The 21,075-nt window shown below is 38.1% G+C and overlaps 2 protein-coding genes across 14 annotated transcripts in view; one reads left to right on the forward strand and one right to left on the reverse strand.

Moving 5' to 3' along the window:
* The window catches only part of CEP128 (centrosomal protein 128), a 447,534-nt gene that overhangs the window by 108,529 nt on the left and 317,930 nt on the right, over positions 1 to 21,075 (forward strand). For 12 of the 13 annotated variants that reach the window (XM_058429721.1, XM_058429719.1, XM_058429718.1 and 9 more), the window contains one exon: positions 3,663 to 3,814. The exons of the other annotated variant lie outside the window; for it this stretch is intronic. In XM_058429721.1, the coding sequence (XP_058285704.1) occupies positions 3,663 to 3,814 (152 nt within the window). The remainder of the gene's footprint in view (positions 1 to 3,662; positions 3,815 to 21,075) is intronic. 13 annotated transcript variants of the gene reach the window in all.
* LOC116484824 (non-histone chromosomal protein HMG-17-like) lies at positions 12,053 to 12,401 on the reverse strand. The gene has a single exon (XM_032753731.2). It carries the CDS (start codon positions 12,393 to 12,395, stop codon positions 12,123 to 12,125), a length of 273 nt encoding a protein of 90 aa, XP_032609622.1. The 5' UTR covers positions 12,396 to 12,401; the 3' UTR covers positions 12,053 to 12,122.

The following is a 21,075-nucleotide window of genomic DNA, read 5'->3' on the forward strand; positions in this document are numbered from 1 at the left end:
TGACCCAAACACCTCCCAGTAGGCCCCGTCTCCTAACAGCCATAGTGGGGATAAAATCTCACCATGAGATTTGGTGAGGACAAATAAACTATGTCCAAACCTTAGCATATTTTTATTTGTATGCCATTAAGTTTCATTAAGTTTCATGTGATATAATTTAAGTATCATTTGACCCAGAATATCACTTATTTTTAAACAATCCTAAGCTGTTAGCTTCTTCATCAAATTTCATAAAGATGCACATAGGAATTGTTGGAAAAAAGACCAACACATTTGTTATGTTTTGATACCTCATAAAATGTAATTATTTCTGTTTTAAGTCTTTGAGGACTAAAAATATTGAGCTTTTCTTAGCTACTTATCAGGTACGAAAAAAATTTTGAAAGTTTTTTTATATATGTGATAATGGACTTCTTCACCTTTTAACAATTGTGGAGTTTTTCATCTTTACAGAATACTTACATTATTTAAAGACAGTTCTACATTAGAAATCATACTTATCACATTTTCAGCTGGTATTTCTTCCTCTGCCCACTGCAAAATGAGTTCCACCTCTATTTGTAAAATTGACTTTGCATGATTTGCTAGAAATCTCCTCTGTCAATTCCAAGGATGTCGTTGCATTACTTATTTTACTGTTACCTGCTTATTTCTTCTTCCTTCTTGAAACTCTTCCTCTGACTTCTATGCCCCTTGCCTTTCCTAATTCTTCTGCCTTAGTTATTTACATTCTTTGTATTTGAATCTTTTTGCTGTGTTCACAGTTTGTCTTTTAAATGTTGGTTTTGCCTACTATCCTATTCATGGCTTTTGTTACTTAGTATTTCTGCCTGGGAATTGGAAGTATCACCTTTAGGTGATAATTCCTAAATCTAGCTCTATTTGCTCTCCTAATCATTGGCCCTCCGGATGGAGTTGCTCATTGGATATCTCCATATGCTGTTCCTCAGAATGCATGTTGATACACAGCTGAATTCATCGTCTCAAAACATGTTTTTCTTTCCTGTCTCAGTGTGGCATCATCCTCCGTCCAGACATCCAAGCCTAAAACGCAAAGAACATAGAAATTATTTATTCTCTCCTCCATATAATTAGTTTCGACCTCATGCCTATTTATACATCCTGTTATCTCCTGGATTTGCAACATTCTCTTTCTTATTCCCACTGCCCCAGCTTCAGCATGCTTGGGTCAGTATAGGACATGTAGTACTCTCTTGTCTTACCTATTCTGGCTTCTCTGTAATCTATTTCCTTTTCTACTACTAAAGGGCACTATTCTTATTTCTTATTTCTATATTAATGATTATAAAAAGGACCCAAGAATAAAGAGGTTGAGTTACTTGCCCAAGATCACACATGAGGGAAGTAGCAGACTCCAATTTTTTTTTTCCCCAAACTTGAGATCTTAACTGCCTTCCTATACTGACCAAGCATTCTGCTAAATGGAGTGTTTGTAATGCTGTTTATATTTTATACTTTTTGTTTTAAATATTTTAACTTTTTTGGGAAATGTTTCATTACATATATTTCATGTGTATGTATGTATAGATGTGTATGTATATTTATCTTCACTAGTATATATATATATGTAAACATACCAAAATATATCTCCATATCAAATATATATGTTTCATAAAGTATACATATATGTATACATACATGCCTTCATATTTTATATAATATATATTCATTCTAATGTTACATCCATGTGTATATATCAAGAAACGTATCAATACATATTATTGAGACATGTTATATGCACACAAATATACACATATCTATAAAATAAAATACGTATATTTATAAAATAAACAAATACATTTACAAATAGATAAATATGTACATTTGCAGGCTGGATACCTATCAGAAGTAGGGAAAGTAGGGCTCATGGGCCAAATCCAGACTGCCACCTGTTTTTGTAAATAAACTTTATTGGAACACAGCTACTCCCATTCATTTATGCAATGTCTAGGCTACTTTTGCAATACAGTTGTTGAATTGAGTAGTTGTGACAGAAATCATATAGCTAAGATATTTATTATCTGATCCTTTATAGAAAATGTTTGCTGATGCTTGGTTTGTAGGATAAATTCTTCTAAGTTTCCTAGCAACACATAAACTCTGTTGACACTCCCTCCTCCCACCCTCATAACATATGAGATGTATTAGCTACTTGAAACTACTGTATGTGCAATTCCCTGAATGTTAAATTCAGTTTTGTACCTGTATGCTTTATGGTATGTGCTTTCCCTAAAAACACCCCAACTCCTTCTCCTTTGCTTGGTGAAATTTTGTATTCATTCTTTAAGTCTGACTTAATTCTCAGTTCTTCCTACTTTAGTTCCTTACTGAGACAGAGCTAATCCCTTTTACTGTTTGTACTGTTTCTGTATTATCCACATGTATCTATCAGTGCTCTTATCATCCTATTGAAATGCCCATATGTCTTCCATTCTAATATGTACAGTTTTGAACACTAATATTCTGAAGTTGGAATGTATTTTATGAATGATGTATAAATTTAATCTATTAGTGTTTTCTTCTTTCATTCCCTCCTTTTTTTTTTTTTCTGGAGAGGAAACCACTAGAAAGATAGTAGTTTTAAAATGACAGACAGTATATATTCCAATTGTTGACATTTTAGACTCCATAAAGTACTTTATATTTTGTCTCTGTTCTTGGGATATGTATTAGTCTGTTCTCACACTGCTAATAAAGACATACTTGAGACTAGGTAATTTATAAAGGAAAGAGGTTTAATGGACTCACAGTTCCACATGGCTGGGGGAGGCCTCACAATCATGATGGAAGGCAAAGGAAAAGCAAAGGCATGTCTTACATGGTGGCAGGGAATAGAGCTTGTGTAGGGGAACTCTCCTTTATAAAACCATCAGATCTCATGGGATTTATTCACTATCGTGAGAGCAGCATGGAAAGAGCTGCCCCCATGATTCAGTTACCTCCCACTTGGTCCCTCCCACAACATGTGGGAATTATGGGAGCTACAGTTCAAGATGAGATTTGGGTGGGGCAGAGCCAAACCACATCAGGATGTAAGCTCATTGGGGATGAAGTTTTGTTATTTGTCCTTATATTAGAAGAAGGTATTATAGTCCCCTGTGTAGCACAGGTCAAGTATTTCATGTTGATTTAAATACTAAATCAACTTATATTGTTAAATGATTTATTAATTTCAGGTAATAATCTCCAGATGAGTAAGGATTAGTAAATTGGTTGGTCATAGACAATCAGAGATTTAATAGCATCATTTGTTGTTTATGTTGCAAAAAAAATATTTTGTAGATGAAGTAGCTTAGTTGAAAACTCTTTTTGTATTTTTGTTTTACTGTTTGGAGATAATGAAGAGATGTGAGGAAAATTTAAAAATGTGTATGATTTTCTTGAAATAAATTGCAGTAGAAATCAGGTAACATTTTAAGTTTTAGTATCAAACTGGAATAATATTTGATGACATAGCAATGTATATGTTTTTGAAAGCTATAAAACTTGAAACAACAGGCTGGCAAAGTCTGTTGAGTAACAGTGTCAATAAACGGATTATGATAGCTAGAATATTGAAACATCAGGGCTCAGTACTATTTGAAAGTACATTCTTCTGTGAATAAAGAACAACCCTTGAGCCTTACATTTTGTCTTTTAAGGGGCTGAGCGGGAAAAACAGGACCTGGAGAAGCAAATGTCAGATTTGAGAGTGCAGCTGAGCTTCAGTGCAATGGCATCTGAGTTAGAGGAAGTGAAACGGTGCATGGAGAGAAAAGACAAGGAGAAAGCACATTTGGCATCACAAGTAGAGGTGACTTTGCTCTTTTTAAATCATATTCGAAATATTTTAATTTTATCTCATGGAATTGCTTCATGAAATTTTAATATAAAGATGTGTTATTTTATGAACTCTAGTGTGAGCATTGATAATATAAAGTTATATTAATGACTAATTTATTTATATGTAGAAATTCCTATGGATTCATTTCTCTTTCATTCAAGACCCCAAAGCCAGGAAGCTGGATGATTTTCCTTTATTATTTTACAGAGAAATCCTTTACTATTTTTAAATTTGAAAATATTTTTGTTCTAATAGCAATTGAACCCTTTCTACAGACAAAGGGACCTTTTTTGTTTGAGAGAACAGTGAATTATTATTTATTTTGCGGGTGAAACTGGCGGAATGCATAGTGAAAAGGTGTTACCGATAATTCTTCTTTGGAACCATAAGGGTTTTCAGACCTTTAGTTGTTCTACATGAGGTGGAATTGCGATGCCTCCATTAATTTAGAGTTGTGTAGCAATCATGGATGATGTGGTAACCGTGAATGAAGTATAACTAGGCAGCTACCATTTCCTGCTTTTATCTAGCATAGATGAAGTAATTATCAGTATATATTAAAAATCAAAGGAAAGGACCTCATAAAAAGAAATGGTTTAGTTGAAATTACAATTATGCAAATTAGATTAAACATGGATGACACATTTGGAAATAGATATGTATCAATCCTCCCTGTATCTGTTTTTATAAGTGAAGTTGTGTTCTAATTTCAAGTATTTCCAAAATTAAAATGAAAGGTAGAAAATTAGTGTTAAAAGCACCTAATTTTATATAACCCAAAGGAAATATTTAATGTTACTCGTCTGCGTTTCTCTTTCATCTTGTCAGCACATCAATAGAAAATGTCTTTTAAATTTGGTTCAAGATTCAGATTGTAAAGATAATGAAATATTGACATACTCTTTACAAAGCCCTCTACATGTTTAATAAAGACTTACTTGAAATTGTCTCAGAGCAATGGTAATTATACAACTTTTAAAGTTTGCTTCATGGGTATTATTTTAGCCCTTGATCCTGCTGATGAAAATGCTAAAATATGATTATTTTGCTGAAGTCACATATTTAAAAAACTATGCCGGATAGATCTAAAAGGTAGAAAAATCCCTTTGCTCTATGTTCATAACCACACGTTGGTCCTCCCTCCCTTCTTTCCTTCCTTCACATTGTTTCTTTTCACTTGCCATCATGGTATACGTTGGAAAAAAATCTCATATATGTGAGCACTAAAAAAATTATTTGTAATAGCCTAATAATGCTCTTACTCAAGATTCCTGGCTTTCCCCTTGTCCTAACTTAATAGTTCTTTTACAATTTCATATGGGTTAGGTTGAGTCCTCTTGGGTTAGTTTGGTTTGGTTGTATAGAGTTTGGGTGTGAAAAACAATTGGAGGAAAGGTTTTTACAACACAGCAAATATTATTGACTGCCTGTTACATGCCAGACACTGTTCTAGGTGCTGGCAACATAGCAAAGAACACAAATGCAGCCGATTCCTTGTTTCTCACAGTGGATCTAAAATTGATGCAGGCTGGGAGCAGTGGCTTGTGCCTGTAGTCTCGGCTACTCAAGAGGATGAGGTGAGAGGATTGCTTGAGCCAGGAGTTCAAGGCTGCAGCGAGCTGTGATTGTGCCACTGCACTCCAGCCTAGGCGACATAGTAAGACTCTGTCTCTAAAAAATAAGTAAATAAAAATAAAATTGGTGCAGAAAGTTCTTTGAGTTTGTCTTGCTTCTGAGAATAAATTTCTTTTTGAGAATGAAATTTTTTTTCCAGTTGCCATTGCAAAGGACATCACAAAGACAGTGTTTATCCCTGTAAGACATTAGCATTAACTAGTTTTATTTTTTCTGATTTTCTCATTTTGAACAATAAAATAGTCAATTAAATTTGCAGCTGTTTCTGATTTAGTGACACTTCCGATTTTCCTTTATTTTTCATTGTAAAAGAACTATTAAGTTAGAACAAGTTTATTGTCTATATCACTAATGTTCTTATGGCACCTTTTGGAGGCCATTTGAATATCTTTGTTCCCAAGCTATTCTCAAAGTGATGTCTCATGCAGACTTTGTGAGATATTAGGTCATAGATTACTCGATTGTAACCTCCAAAAACTGAGAATTTTCTTGAAATTTAGTCTCTGCTTTATTTTTGGAAAATATTGGGTAGTATGAAGCTGTTGCCTTATACATTCTATTAAAAAAGAGAGATTAATCTTCTTTAGTTGCTTTTCAGAGACCAAATATGAATAAAAAAGATGCACAAAATGAGATCATTGGTCAGGCCCAAGAACATATATATAGTAACAGTTCTTATGATTTATTCAGTCATTAACGTCTTTCTTTTTAACCTTCACTTTCTGACACCTCTCCTACAGAACCTCATATGTGGTCTTGTCAAATAATTCCTTTTTTCTTAAACTTCCCTACTCAGCTCCATCATTTTTTCCTTTGTGCCAGTCGTTCACTGTTTCTGTGAACAGCTTTGAATGTCTTTTCTTTCTTTTTGTGGAAATCCTAAACTTTTTCCACCATGAAGCCTTTTTGGATTATATCAGCTGTAAGTGATCGTTCTTCTTTCTGAATAATCCTTTTGTCCATATCACTAATATTCTTATGGCACCTTTCTCACACTCTCTTGAAGTAATCTGGGTACGTTTTGTTAAAAATTTCAAAGTGGGGCCAGCCACAGTGGCTCATGCCTGTAATCCCAGCACTTTGGGAGGCCAAGGCAGGCAGATCACTTGAGGTCAGGAGTTCAAGACCAGCCTGGCCAACATGGTGAAACCACATCTCTACTAAAGATACAAAAATTAGCCAGGTGTGGTGGCAGGTGCCTGTAATCCTAGCTACTTGGGAGGCTGAGGCAGGAGAATTGCTTGAACCTGGGGGCGGAGGTTGCAGTGAGCCGAGATTGCACCACAGCACTCCAGAATGGGCGACAGAGTGAGACTCCATCTCAAAAAAAAAAAAAAAAAAGCAAAGTAGGCCAAAATAAAGTAGAAAAAGAGACTCGGGAAAGAGCCAGCTGCCCTGTCACCAAGACAGAGTGAACTTTGGTGCCCTTACGTTGGTGGAGACATCGTGTTTCAAGGTCTTGTCCTCACATCTGGAAACTTGAGTTTTCTGTGTGTGACCCAGGAGACTGGCTCATATTAACAATGAAACTCAGAAGAGAGAAGCATAGGTCAATGCAAAAGTAATTGCAAAAACCAAGATTACTTTTGCACCAACCTAATATACAAAAGAGTACCACTTCACTGATTTACCCTGTGGGAGCCCTATACAGATACAAAAACATTATTCTCTTATACAGGGCACCAATCTCCTCATTTTCTGGCTTTAGAATTAGTAACCAAAAAATTGCTTAATGAACACAGAATCAGAGAATAATGATGTCTTAAGGGTTGTTTTTCATAATTATAGTAGAATTTCTCAACCTCCTACCTCCCTTTTTACCGAGTCCTTACAACCAGAGATACTGTATACTTCAGCTAGATTCTATGTCTTGATTCCTGGGGTGTGTTGAACTGACATCTCTTCTCATTCCAGCAGTCTTCAATGCTTTTGCTCTGATGCTCAGTCTTATGTTTAATTTTTCTTTTGGTATGTTGCTGTGCACAGATTTTGCCCTGGGCCACTTACTAGCATGCACTGATGTTATAATTCAGAGTTGTGGCATTCTGGGAGCCACTTATGTATTTAAAGCTTCTATTCCTGTTGAGATTATAAATGGGTTAAGTACCAAGTTTTATCTCTGTGTCCCTATGTGTTCCCACAGTCTTACCTATACTAGGTGCTTAATTACTATTTGTTGAATGAAGTACTATGTTGTAAAAAATTTATTTTTTTTTAAGCTAATATTTGCTATCTAGTCATTTCTTAAAAGCACATCCATTTCTGGAAGATTTGTCAGTATTTAAGGGGACCTTTGCTATATCTTACTAATTGCATTAGTTTTTGTTGATCCAGAATATATATTTCAAGCAGTTGTTTTACATTAGAGAAAAACAGTAAAAATGGCTCTTGAAAAAACAATGGAAGGAAGCTACATTTGAGTTTGTGTAATTTACCTTTTAAATTGTACCTAAGATCTTAAATCTGTATATGCATAGAAAATACCAAGTACACTTTTCCCTTTTTCTAAACTCAAGTTGAACCTCATTAACCTTGATAGCCTATTTGTATTCATAAGAATTCCAAGCATCCTTGATCAGTTATTTCCCCTGATTTAATCTTTGCCTCCATCTTCCGTCAACTTACTCTTCTTGAAAAAAAATTTGACTTTTAAATTCAAGGAAGAACTTCAAAGAAAGAAAAAAACAAGGTGCTGAACATAATTTAGATTAAATGTTGAAAGTGATAATTGAGTGACGACTGACATGATAATTCATTAGCAGAAACTTGGGACTATAATGGTAGATTTTAATTTTTTTAAAAAAGAGGATGGTAGAAAAAAGAAAGTATAATCAATAATAGCTTATTTTTATGATTAGTACACTACAAATAGAAGGAAGGTTGTTTCTTTTACCATAAACTCTTGATTCATGCATGTCTTTCATAAAGTTGACCATTTTACTGTATGCTCGCTTTAATATTACTTTTAATAATGAGATTAAACCCTTTTTGGAGACCAAAGGTCTTAGAGACCTTAATTATGCTGGTTGTAATTTCATGTTCTACTTCATTTTTAAAATCTTAATTTCTTCCTTATCTAAGTGCATATTGTAAAATATGCTATTACCTGAATAGCAAGTAATTTTTAATACCTAGATTAGATTATAAAGAAAACAAACATTGGCCACAACTTTGTAGACAGAAGCTATTAAGAAAGTTATTGTATCTAGTGGAAAGGAGGTCTGCTTCTGTTATTAACCAAATTTACTCTGATTTGTGGGCTGATTACTAAATGCTCTATACTTCTGTATTTTTCACAAAGATGACTATTGGCAGAGCTGCTTTTTTTTTTTTTTTTTTTGAGACATGAAGCACAATCACCGCTTGAACCCAGGAGGCGGAGGTTGCAGTGAGCCGAGATCACAACACTGCACTCCAGCCTGGGTTCAAGCGATTCTTCTGCTTCAGCCTCCTGAGTAGCTGGGATTACAGGTGTGTGCCACCAGGCCTGGCTAATTGTTGTATTTTTAGTAGAGATGGGGTTTCACCATGTTGGCCAGGCTGGTCTCGAACTCCTGACCTCATGATCCCATCTTGACCTTCCAAAGTGCTGGGATTACAGGTGTGAGCCACCATGCCTGGCTGAGATGTTCTGCAAGTAAAAACCCTATAACTAAATAAGCCTTTATACCTATTAGAAGACTTGGTTTAATTCTCAGATCTTTCATCTGTATATCTGTATGAAAAAATGAATTTTGGGAGTTATGAGGAAAGGTAGTTTTTCTGTTTTCTTTAACTCTTTGAGTTGCAGAAAGCAGAAGTGGACTGAATATTTTAATTTTTTTTGAATGTATTACTAATACATTAGCTTGTATTTATTACTAATTACTAATTAGTTTGTATTTATTACTAATTACTAATAGTTTGTATTTATTACTAATACATTAGTTTGTCATTTGAGTGTGGTCAGTAAAACAGTTTAGAAATAAAATATCTATTTTCAAGTTTCTTTGTTTTCTGAAACCATAATAATTTCTGCCTTATGTTTTTTACATATAAATTAAATTGGGCTGGGAATGATGGCTCACGCCTGTAATCCTAGCCCTTTGGGAAGCTAAGGCTGGAGGATTGCCTGAGCTTAGAAGTTCAAGACCAGCCTGGGCAGCATAGTGAAACCCCATATCTACAAAAAAGTACAAAAAATAGCTAGGCATGGTAGCATGTGCCTCTAATACCAATTACTTGGGGGGTGATATGGTTTGGCTGTGTTCCCACCCAAATCTCATCTTGAATCCCCACTGTTGTGGGAGGGACCCGGTGGGAGGTAATTGAATCATGGGGGCAGGTCTTTCCTGTACTGTTCTTATGATAGTGAATAAGTCTCATGAGATCTGATGGTTTTATAAAGCAGTTTCCCTGCACAAGCTCTCTTCTCTTGTCTGCCACCATGTAAGACATGCCTTTCACCTTCCTCGATGACTCTGAAGCCCCCCCAGCCACGGGGACCTGTAAGTCCATTAAAACTCTTTCTTTTGTAAATTGCCCAGTCTCAAGTGTGTCTTTATCAGCAACATGAAAACAGAATAATACAGCAAATTGGTACCAGGAGTGGAGAGCTGCTATAGATACACAAAAATGTTGAAGCGACTTTGGAACTGGGTAACAGGCAGGGGTTGGAACAGTTTGGAAGACTCAAAAGAATACAGGAAAATGTGGGAAAGTTTGGAACTTTCTATAGACTTGTTGAATGGCTTTGCCCAAAATGCTGATAGCATTATGGACAATAAAGTCCAGGGTGAGGTGGTCCCAGATGGAAATGAGCAACTTGTTGGGAACTGGAACAAAGGTGACTCTTGTTAAGTTTTAGCAAAGAGACAGGTGGCATATTGCTCCTCCACTTGAGATTTGTGGAACTTTGAACTTGAGAGAGATGTTTTAGGATATCTGTCAGAAGAAATTTTTAAGCAGCAAAGCATTCAAGATGTGACTTGGGTGCTGTTAAAGGCATTCAGTTTTATAAGGGAAGTAGAGCATAAAAGTTTGGAGAATTTGCAGCCTGACAATGCAATAGGAAAGAAAATCCCATTTTCTGAGGAGAAATTCAAGCTGGCTGCAGAAATTTGCATAAGTAATGAGGAGCCAAATGTTAACCCCCAAAACAATGGGGAAAATGTCTCCAGGGCATATCAGAGACTTTTGCAGTAGCCCCTCCCATCACAAGCCCAGTGGCCTAGGAGGAAAAAGTGGTTTCATGGGCCGGGCCCAGGGACCCCATGTGGTGTGCGGCCTAGGGACTTGGTGCCCTGCATCCCAGCTTCTCCAGCCGTGGCTGAAAGGGGCCAATGTAGGGCTCAGGCTGTGGCTTCAGAGGGTGCAAGCCCCAAGCTTTGGCAGCATCCATGTGGTGTTGAGTGTACGGGTGCACAGAAGTCAAGAATTGAGGTTTGGGAGCCTCCACCTAGATTTCAGAGGATGTATGCAAATGCCTGAATGCCTAGGCAGAAGCTTGCTGCAGAGGCGGGGCCATCATGGAGAACTTCTGCTAGGGCAATGTGGAAAGGAAATGTGGGGTCGGAACCCCCGCACATTGTCCCTACTGGGGCACTGCCTAGTGGAGCTATGAGAAGAGGGCCACTGTCCTCCAGACCCCAGCATGGTAGATCCATGAACAGCTTGCACTGTGTACCTGGTAAAGCCTCAGACACTCAATGCCAGTCCATGAAAGCAGCCATGAGGGGAGCTTTACCCTACAAATCCACAGGGGTGGAAGCTGCGCAAGGCCATGGGAGCCCGCCTTTTGCATCAGCGTGACCTGGATGTGAGAAATGGAATCAAAGGAGATCATTTTGGATTTTTTTTTTCCCAAGCCGAACTGTATCCAGCTTTATTAAAGATACTTTCCATAGACAATCATGGTATTTCAGGCAGGACATGGGCAGACAATCGTTAACAGTATACAACAACTTTCAAACGCCCTTCTTCGGTGGACTGCCAAAAATCAGAAAGCCACTATAAAACCCAATGAAGTCTTCATCTGATGCTCTGAACAGGGAAAGTTTAGAGTGAGGGTTGACATTTCACATTTAGCATGTTGTTTAACAACTTTTCACAAGCCGACCCTGACTTTCAGGAAGTGAAATGAAAGTGGCAGAATTTTATCTGAAGATCCGCAGTCTCAAAATGGAACAACTGCTCTTTTGACAGGTGCCATCTCAGTGGCATCACTGGAAAGTCCAGATTGCCTGACACGCTGGTAACCAATGACTAGGGGTCAGGTCCCAGTAGTGGTCTGGGTTTAAGGGAGTTAAGTCTTTGCTGAAAGATGGAAAGGGAGAAGAGGACATAGAAATGAATTTTTTTTCCGTAGCACAAGGCTTTTGTGCCAAGGTGGCCATGTGTGTCAAAGTCAGGGAATCCCTCCTCCTGGGAGCCAAGAGGAAGTCTCTCAAAACTAGAAGGGAAAGGTGTTTTCCCCACATCAGTCCAGCTTTGGAGACACTCTGTTAGTGACATATGCCCCTTGCCCCAAAAACAACAATGAAGTGTTCTGTGTGCTAACAACATAGCTTAAAAAAAAGTATGCAGTTTTATAAAACTTGATAAAAAATAGTATTTCAAACTGTGCAGTCACCAGAAGTACACAGTTATCAAAAATGCACACACTTCACTTGGCATCTCCAGCACCTTCAGTTTTATGTGCCTGGTCTGTTTTGGCATCTCCATTTTCTACAGGGCTATTCCCCTCCTTGCCAGCATCAGCTTTTCCCTTTTTCCCTTTGGGTACTTTTTCTCCCTTCTTTGCAGGGGCCTTTTTAGGCTTGGGTTCTGGCTTTGGAGGAGCAGGTTTAGCAGACAACCTCGTGGATCTTCTGTGTGATTCGTCCTTCACCTTGGCTTTATCTCCTTTAGCATCCCCTTCAGCCTTTCTCTTGGGCATGGTGGCGGCAGCATGTTGGCGCTGGACGTGGGATGCAGTGGCACACGGGCTTTGGTTGGTCAGGGGTTCGTTCTCACCTCTTCTTCACACTGCTCCCATTTTGAAGTGTTAAGATTTGACTTCCCTGTTGGATTTTGGACTTGCATGGGGCCAGTAGCCCCTTTGTTTTGGCCAATTTCTTTCATTTGGAATGGCTGTATTTACTCAATGCCTGTACTCCCATTGTATCTAGGAAGTAACTAACTTGCTTTTGCTTTTACAAGCTCATGGGCGGAAGAGACTTGCCTTGTCTCAGATGAGACTGGAGTATGGACTTTTGAGTTAAGACTTTGGGGGACTGTTGGGAAGGCATGATTGGTTTTGAAATGTGAGGACATGAGATTTGGAGGCGCCGGGGTGGAATGATATGGTTTGGCCTTGTCCCCACCCAGATCTCATCTTGGATCCCCATGTATTGTGGAAGGGACCTGGTGGAAGGTATTTGAATCATGGGGGCAGTTCTTTCCTGTGCTGGTCTCATGATCATGAATAAGTTTCAAGAGATCTGATGGTTTTGTAAAGCAGAGTTTCCCTGCACAAGCTCCTTTCTCTTGTCTGCCACCATGTCAGACGTGCCTTTCACCTTCCACCATGATTGTGAGGCTTCCCCAGCCATGTGGAACTGTAAGTCCTTTAAACCTCTTTCTTTTGTAAATTGCCCAGTCTCGGTTATGTCTTTATCTGCAGTGTGAGAATGGAGTAATACAGGGGGCTGAGACAGGAGAATTACCGGAGTCTGGGAGGCCGAGGCTGCAGTGAGCCATGTTCACACCACTTCACTCCAGTCTGGGTGGAAGAGCAAGCTTCATCTCTTACAAAAAAAAAAAATTAAATGGGGCCTTGTGATTCTTAGCTTTGTGTGCATATGTGTGTGTGTGTGTGTGTGTGTGTGTGTGTATGTGTGTATGTGTGTGACATATAACTTCAGTTCCTCAGAAAATATGAAGTATTGATAACTTTTTATTATCTATGGATCTATTGAAAATTTAAAGCAATTCGAAAGATAAAATACAGCTTTGGGAATAATTATTTGAGGACTTTCTATGGAAAAAATGGGTGGCACTAAACAAATGAGGTAACATTCCTTGAGTATCTAAGTAATTAAGAGTTATTCAGCCGGGCGCGGTGGCTCAAGCCTGTAATCCGAGCACTTTGGGAGGCTGAGGCGGGCGGATCACGAGGTCAGGAGATCGAGACCATCCTGGCTAACACGGTGAAACCCCGTCTCTACTAAAAACACAAAAAATTAGCCAGGCGTGTTGGCGGGCGCCTGTATTCCCAGCTACTCGGGAGGCTGAGGCAGGAGAATGGCGTGAACCCAGGAGGTGGAGGTTGCGGTGAGCCGAGATCGCGCCACTGCACTCCAGCCTGGGGGACAGAGAAAGACTCCGTCTCAAAAAAAAAAAAAAAAAGAGTTATTCAATGCTTGTCTACCTCAAATACCATTGAAAGGGGGTTAGTATTCTTTATAATGAGCCAATTTTAACTGTTCATACAGTTTCCTTATCTTTAGAGTGATTTTAACTTGATAGCATATCATTTTAAGTAGCAAATTAAATTGTTTTTTAGATGTTTGCTTTCAAGTAGTTCTCTCTAAGGGCATAAGGAAATGAGATTGTACTCAGCCTTAAACAGTAACAAAATTCAACAGGTCTATTATGCTCTTCAAAACGTTCAAATAGTACAAATTATCTTTGTAAAAAGTAAAGCTAACTTATTCATATGCACTGAGAAAACATTCTTTTAGTTCCTAATACATAACATATGACTAATATAAACAATGGTCAACATTAGGAAGATTTTTTTCAAATGCATTAAATGTGTTTAATTTCTAGTGCTTTACTTGGGTGAAGAATGTGTTTGTTTCATAGAGTATCTTATTTTAGGGGAACCTATAATGATAAAATGTTAGATTATAGTTTGCTCTTCCTTAGAGAAGATTAATAAATTTGGTAAACTTGTGGCAAGTCTCATTAAAGGAAGAGAAACAGTTTCTGCTTTTGTGAGTGATGGACTAGTGTTTTGTAGAGTAAACCTTATACTGGTACAATTTAGAAAAGCTGGCTAGGACATATTTTTAAAAATATGTTTGAAGGTTTCAGAGAGCTATCTCTAGGCAGCAAGGACAGGAGGGTTCAAGTATTTTGTTGGGGAGGCAAGTTCAGAGTGACAATTCTGACATTTGCCACTACTGTTCTCCTGAAATGTTTTCTGATTCATAAGCAGAGCTTATAGGCCCACTGAAGAGGAAGAGCTCTGGTAAAGATTTCACAATTGGGATGCTCAGAGGACTAAGCCCCTAGGAGTCTAAATGAACTCAAAATACACTTTCTCTACTCACAAAGAATGTAGCATTGTAACATAGCTTTGGGTCTGCCCCTGTCCTAACTTCCCATCAAGACAAAAGTAAATGTTTTATGGGGGAAGATATGATCATCCAGAGGTTTGTATGATTTCTATAATTTGTCATATACAGTGTCTAGCATTCAATCAAACTTAACTGGCATATCAGGAAACAAATCCATTCTACCAAAAGGCACGAGAAAAAACAAGAAATGTCAATAGGCATATAGACTCTTCAGATATTGGAGTTATCAAAAACAACTTTAAAATAATGATTGTTAATATATTATGAAATTAGATGATATATTTAATTCTTACAGAGGTCAGGAAGTTATAAAAAGAATCAACTACAAATCCTACATCCAAAATATGATTGAAATTAAGAGCTGGATAGTTATGTAGGTAGAGTTTAAGAGAATAGTAGACACATTTTTAAAATTATTACTCAAGTGTTTTATGAGGTCTCCATCTATGTGTATGATTAGATTATATAATTTAATATGTGGTTTGGTTTCAGGTTTTATGTTCTGTTTTTCCTATCTTCTACTTGGCAATGAAAACAATTATTCAGTATTTTACTGAATACATTTTGATTAAAGGCCTGTTAGGAATTGAGTCTGGTGCTAGGTTCTAGGAGTACACAAATCCACACAATCCTTGCTGTCAATAAAGTGACAATCATTGAACTCACACTCAGCACTGAAGTGTTGGTTTTCCTACAACAACCAGGCCCTTTCAGCATGGATGGACAGTATTATAGACTGAATACTGTGTACCGCCAAAATTCATATTTTCAAATCTAATCCCCAAAGTAATGACATTTAGAGATAGGGACTTGGGGAGGTAATAAGGTCATGAGGCTGTCTTCATGACTGAGATTAGTGTCCTTATAAGAAGAGGCCAGAGAGGCCGGGCGCAATGGCTCACACCTGTAATCCCAGCACTTTGGGAGGCCAAGGTGGGTGGATCATGACATCAGGAGATCGAAACCATCCTGGCTAACATGACAGTGAAACCCTGTCTCTACTAAAATTACAAAAAATTAGCCAGGTGTGGTGGCAAGTGCCTGTAGTCCCAGCTACTCGGGAGGCTGAGGCAGGAGAATGGTGTGAACCCAGGAGGCGGAGCTTGCAGTGAGCCGAGATCACGCCACTGCACTCCAGCCTGGGCAACAGAGCGAGACTACATCTCAAAAAAAAAAAAAAAAAAAGAGGCCAGAGAGCTAGCTTGTTGCCTTTCCTCCATATGGGGATATAAAGAAAGTTGTCAGTCTGCAGCTCAAAGAAAGTCCTCACCAGAATTTGACCATGCAAGGTAGTATTCAGATCTTTGATTTCCAGCTTCCAGGACTGTGAGAAATACATTTTTGTTGCTTATAAGTCACCCAGTCTGTGGTGCTTTGTTAAAGCAGCTTGAACTACAGGCATAATCATAGTGAGACTTGAAATTAGGATTAGGACAGTGGGAACTCTAAATCTTAAGAAACAGGCCTGGGGCTCTTCCATTCCTATTGCAAAAGGATAGCTCCTGTCCTTCAAGGAGAGAATAATATATTTGAAAGCAAAGACTCAGAAGACAAAGTAGCTGAAATATCTTTAAATAGAAATTGATATTTTCTGGTTGAAAATCTGCAAGAGTGGTTTTGTAGTTTCACTTGTTTATTCTATTATTATATAACATTCTTCAGGTATATTTGTTTGTTCCTTCTAGGTTGCAAGTAACGGAGACACTCAGATGGGTGTTTAATTTAAGGGAAGCAAGAAACTGTCTTGGAAGATTCCCTGCTGGGCTTCAGGGAGAAAGCAAATTTCATACATTTTACTACACATGACCTGTGTCATCATTAAGACTGTTAATTGCAAAGACTGAAAACTTGAGCTACCTCTAGATGGCTGTCTTTGGTTCAGTTATTAATCCACTAGTCTAACCATCTGTGGTCAGGGATTGGAGTCACAGGGCTGTGTTGAAATATGATTGGGTAGCAATTGCTTTTTGCCTGAAGAACTTCTTTTAGTATTCCTTGTAAGGCTAATCTACTAGCAACAGATTCTCTGAGTTTTTGTTTATCTGGGCATGTCTTTATTTCAGCTTTATTTTTAAAGGATAGTTTTGCTAGATATAAGAATTTAGTAGACTGGGCATGGTGGCTTGTGCCTGTAATCCTAGCACTTTGGGAGGTGGAGGTGGGAGGATGGCTTGAGTCCAGGAGTTCAAGACCAACCTGGGAAACATAGTAAGACACTGTCTCTACATAAAAGCAAAATTTAGCCAGGCATAGTGGTACATGCCTGTAGTCCCAGCTACTCAGGAGGCTGAGGTGAGAGGATCACCTGAGCCCAGGAGGATGAGGCCGCAGTGGGCTGTGACCACACCATTGCACTTAGCCTGGGCGACAGAGCCACACCCTGTCTCACAAAAAAAAAAAAAAAAAAAAAAAGACTTTAGTTGCCTTTCTTTTGTCCTCAGAATATGCCATGCCAAATGCCTCCTGGTCTTCATTGTTTCTCATAAGAAGTCAGATATTAATCTTACTGGATTTCCTCAAACATAATGAGACACTTTTGCTGCTTTAAAGATTTTCTTGCTATCTTTGTCTTTTTTAACCTTTTGATTATGATACATTTGGGTGTGGTTCTCTTTGTATTTATACTGCCTAAAGTTCATTGACCTTCTTGGATATGTAGACTGATTTTTTTTTCAAATTTAGAAGTTTTTAGCTATTATTTATTTCAATATTTTTCCCTTCTTTCTCTCCTTTTTCTTCTGTTCTTACCTTTACATGTCTGAGTCATTTCTCTGAGGCAGTGTTTACCTTTATTCTTTTATCTCTCTCTTCATCAGATTGTATCATATCTATTGATTATCTTTGAGTTTGTGGATTCTTTCTTCTGCCAACTCAAATTTCACTTTTGGGGCTTTCCAGTGAGTTTTTCTTTTTCTTTTTTTTTTTTCTCTGTCACCAGGCTGGAGTGCAGTGGCGTGATCTCTGCCCACTGCAACCTCCACCTCCCAGGTTCAAGTGATTCCCCTGCCTCAGCCTCCCGCGTAGCTGGGACTACAGGCGCGTGCCACCACACCTGGCTAATTTTTTGTATTTTAGTACACATGGGGTTTCACCATATTGGCCAGGATGGCCTTGATCTCCTGACCTCGTGATCCATCCGCCTCGGCCTCCCAAAGTGCTGGGATTACAGGCATGAGCCACTGCGCCTGGCCTCAAGTAATCTTTTTATTATAGTTATTATACTTTTCAATTCCAGAATTTTTGTTTTTTCAAGAATAATTTCCATCTCTTTACTGATACCGCTATTAGATGAGATATTGTCTTACTTATGTTTTTAAAAAATGTTTTTCTTTAGTTTTTTGAACATATTTATACTAGCTGATTTGAAATCTTTGTCTCCCACGTTTGGCACATAGGCCCATTCAAAGGCAGTTTTCTATTGTATCCTCTTTTTCATTTGTATAAGTCACACTTTCCTATTTCCTTGCATGTCTTGTAACTTTTTTTGAGATTGGACATTTTAGATAATTTTTGTATTAACTTTGAATACTGATTCGTTCTCTACCTTTTGGGTTTTTCTGTCTTGGGTTTTTTTTAGTAGTTCAGTGAATTGGCTGGAATAGTTCAGTGAAACCTATTTTCCTTGCAGCGTGTTGCCACTTATGTCACTTCTCCATCATGTGTATAGTCTCTATTGCTGTCTGGGATAACTATAGTTTTAACTGGGTTCTCTTTGATTGTCTAGTTCCCTGATCTCATTAAGCTTTGGTTGGTCTAATTCTGTTGATATCTCACTCAATTTTTAGCCTCTGCTAATTCACTGATTGCTACCTAGTTGTTCCTTTTTTTTTTTTTTAAACAATAATGTAGCACATATATTGTGCCATAGTCTAACTTAATTAAAGTTGGACCTCTTAGCAGGATTAGGGTTTTGCCAATCTTTGGGGCATTCTCAGACTCCCAAGAGGGCTCTTAGCCGTCTCTTTGTTTGATTTTTTTGCTAGCTGATCCACTATTTTACTTGTTGCTACCAGTCTTACAAAATTACCATTCTCTTAGCTGATCACTCTCCAGATCTCCATTGTTTTTGACAATGCCCTTAGCCATCAATTTCCTCATGCCTTATTCCAGTTAAAGTCAGTCTCCTTAGGTAGAGCTTTTGAACTCTCTGTTCATAAGGCCTCTCCCTCTCAGCACAATCTTGCACAACTGTAGTGGAGCTTGTGGTAGAGACTATAGTTTGCTTCCTGCCAGAATGATACCCCTACTTTGCAAGTAGGGTGCTGGCTGGGCATGGTAGCCCCTGATCATCTCAGCTTGCCTTTTCTGTTGTAGAACATTCACTGTTTGAGTGAATTGGCGTATGGGTAATTGGGTCTCCTATTCTTGGCCTGCCACACCTTCTGCTCTACAAGTTGGGGCTCATTGGGGGAAGGGAGCCCCAGTCTTTTAGCTCTGTCTTCCTGGAATAGAGCCTCTGCAATACCAAGCTAGGGGCCTGCCCCTCTGTGGATGAATCTGTAGCCCTGTACTGAAAGCAAGGGTGAGAGGAAACTGTGTCTTTTTGACTATGCCTGTCTAGAGTGGAGATTCAGACAACTGAGTTGGGAGGGGGCAGGATGGGAATAGCTTGTGACTCAGATGCCAAGATTTTTAATAGATTGTCTTAAATAAGTATTTCTTTAAAAAATGTATACAAATTTAAGGGGTATAAGTGTAGTTTTCTTACATGGATATATTACATAATGGTGAAGTCTGGGTTTTTTTGTGTCACCATCATGGGAATAATACATATTGTACCCATTAAGAAACTTCTCATCTCAAACTTCCCTCCCACCCTCTGGGTCTCCAGTGTCTATTATTCCACATGGGTCTCCAGCATCTATTATTCCACACTCTATGTCCATGTGTACTCATTATTTACCTTCCACGTATAAATGAGAACACACAGTATTTGACTTTCTGTTTCTGAGTTGTTTCACTTAATCATAATGGACCCCAGTCCCATCCATGTTGTTGCAAAAGACATGATTTCCCTCTTTTTTATGGCTGAATAGTATTCCATTGTGGGTGTGTGTGTGGGTGTGTGTGTGTGTGTATACACACACATCACATTTTCAAAAATCCATTCATCCATTGATGGGCATGTACACTGATTCCTTATCTTTGCCATTGTGAATAGTGCTGCAATAAACATACAAATGCAGGTATCTTTTTAATATAATGATTTCTTTCTTTCATGTAGATTCTCAGTAGTGTGATTGGTGGCTTGAACAGTAATTCTGTTTTTTAGTTATTTTTGAAATCTCCATACTGCAATCCATAAAGGTTGTACTAATTTACATTTCCATCAACAGTGTACAAGCATCACCTTTTCCTCCACAACCTCATCAACGTCTGTTATTTTTTGATGTTTTAATAATAACCATTTTGACTGGTGTAAGGTGATATCTCATTGTAGTTTTAATTTGCATTTCTCTGATGATTAGTGATGTTGGGCTTTTTTTCATATGCTTCTTGGCCATGTATGTCTTCTTTTGAAAAATGATTGTTCTTGTTCTTTGTCCACTTTTTAATGAACTTATTATTGTTATTTTGTTGAGATGTTAGAGTTCCTTGTAAATTCTGTTTATCAGTCAGATGTATAGTTTACAAATATTTTCTCCTATTTGGCAGGTTGTCTGTTCACTCTGTTGATTTTTTTTCTTTTGCTGTGCAGAAGCTTTTTTGTTTGTTTGTTTCTTTTTGCCTTTTTGAGACAGAGTCTCACTCTGTCGCCAAGGCTGGAGTGCAGTGGCGTGATCTCGGCTCATTACAATCTCTGCCTCCCGGGTTCAAGCAATTCTCCTGCCTCAGCCTCCTGAGTAGCAGGGATTACAGGTGTGCACCACCACTTCTGGCTAATTTTTGTATTTTTAGTAGAGACGGGGTTTCACCATGTTGGTCAGGCTGGTCTCAAATTTCTGACCTCGTGATTTGCCTGCCTCGGCCTCCCAAAGTACTGGGATTACAGGCATGAGCCACCGCACCTGGCCCAGAAGCTTTTGAATTTAATTAAGTCCCATTTGTCTGTTTTGTTTTGTTGCTTGTACTTTTGAGATCTTAATTATAATTTCTTTGCTTAGTCCAACGCCCAGAAGAATTTTTCCTAGGTTTTCTTCTAGTATTTTTATAACTTTAGGTCTCACATTTAAGTCTTACCTTGAGTTGATTTTTGTATATGGTGAGAGGTAATGGAATAAATACATTTTTATTTGCCCTGGGCCCTTAGGACAGTTTCCAGATACAATAAAT

The sequence above is a fragment of the Hylobates moloch genome, unplaced genomic scaffold (assembly GCF_009828535.3).
Source record: "Hylobates moloch isolate HMO894 unplaced genomic scaffold, HMol_V3 SCAFFOLD_16, whole genome shotgun sequence".
NCBI classification, from domain to species: Eukaryota; Metazoa; Chordata; class Mammalia; order Primates; family Hylobatidae; genus Hylobates; species Hylobates moloch.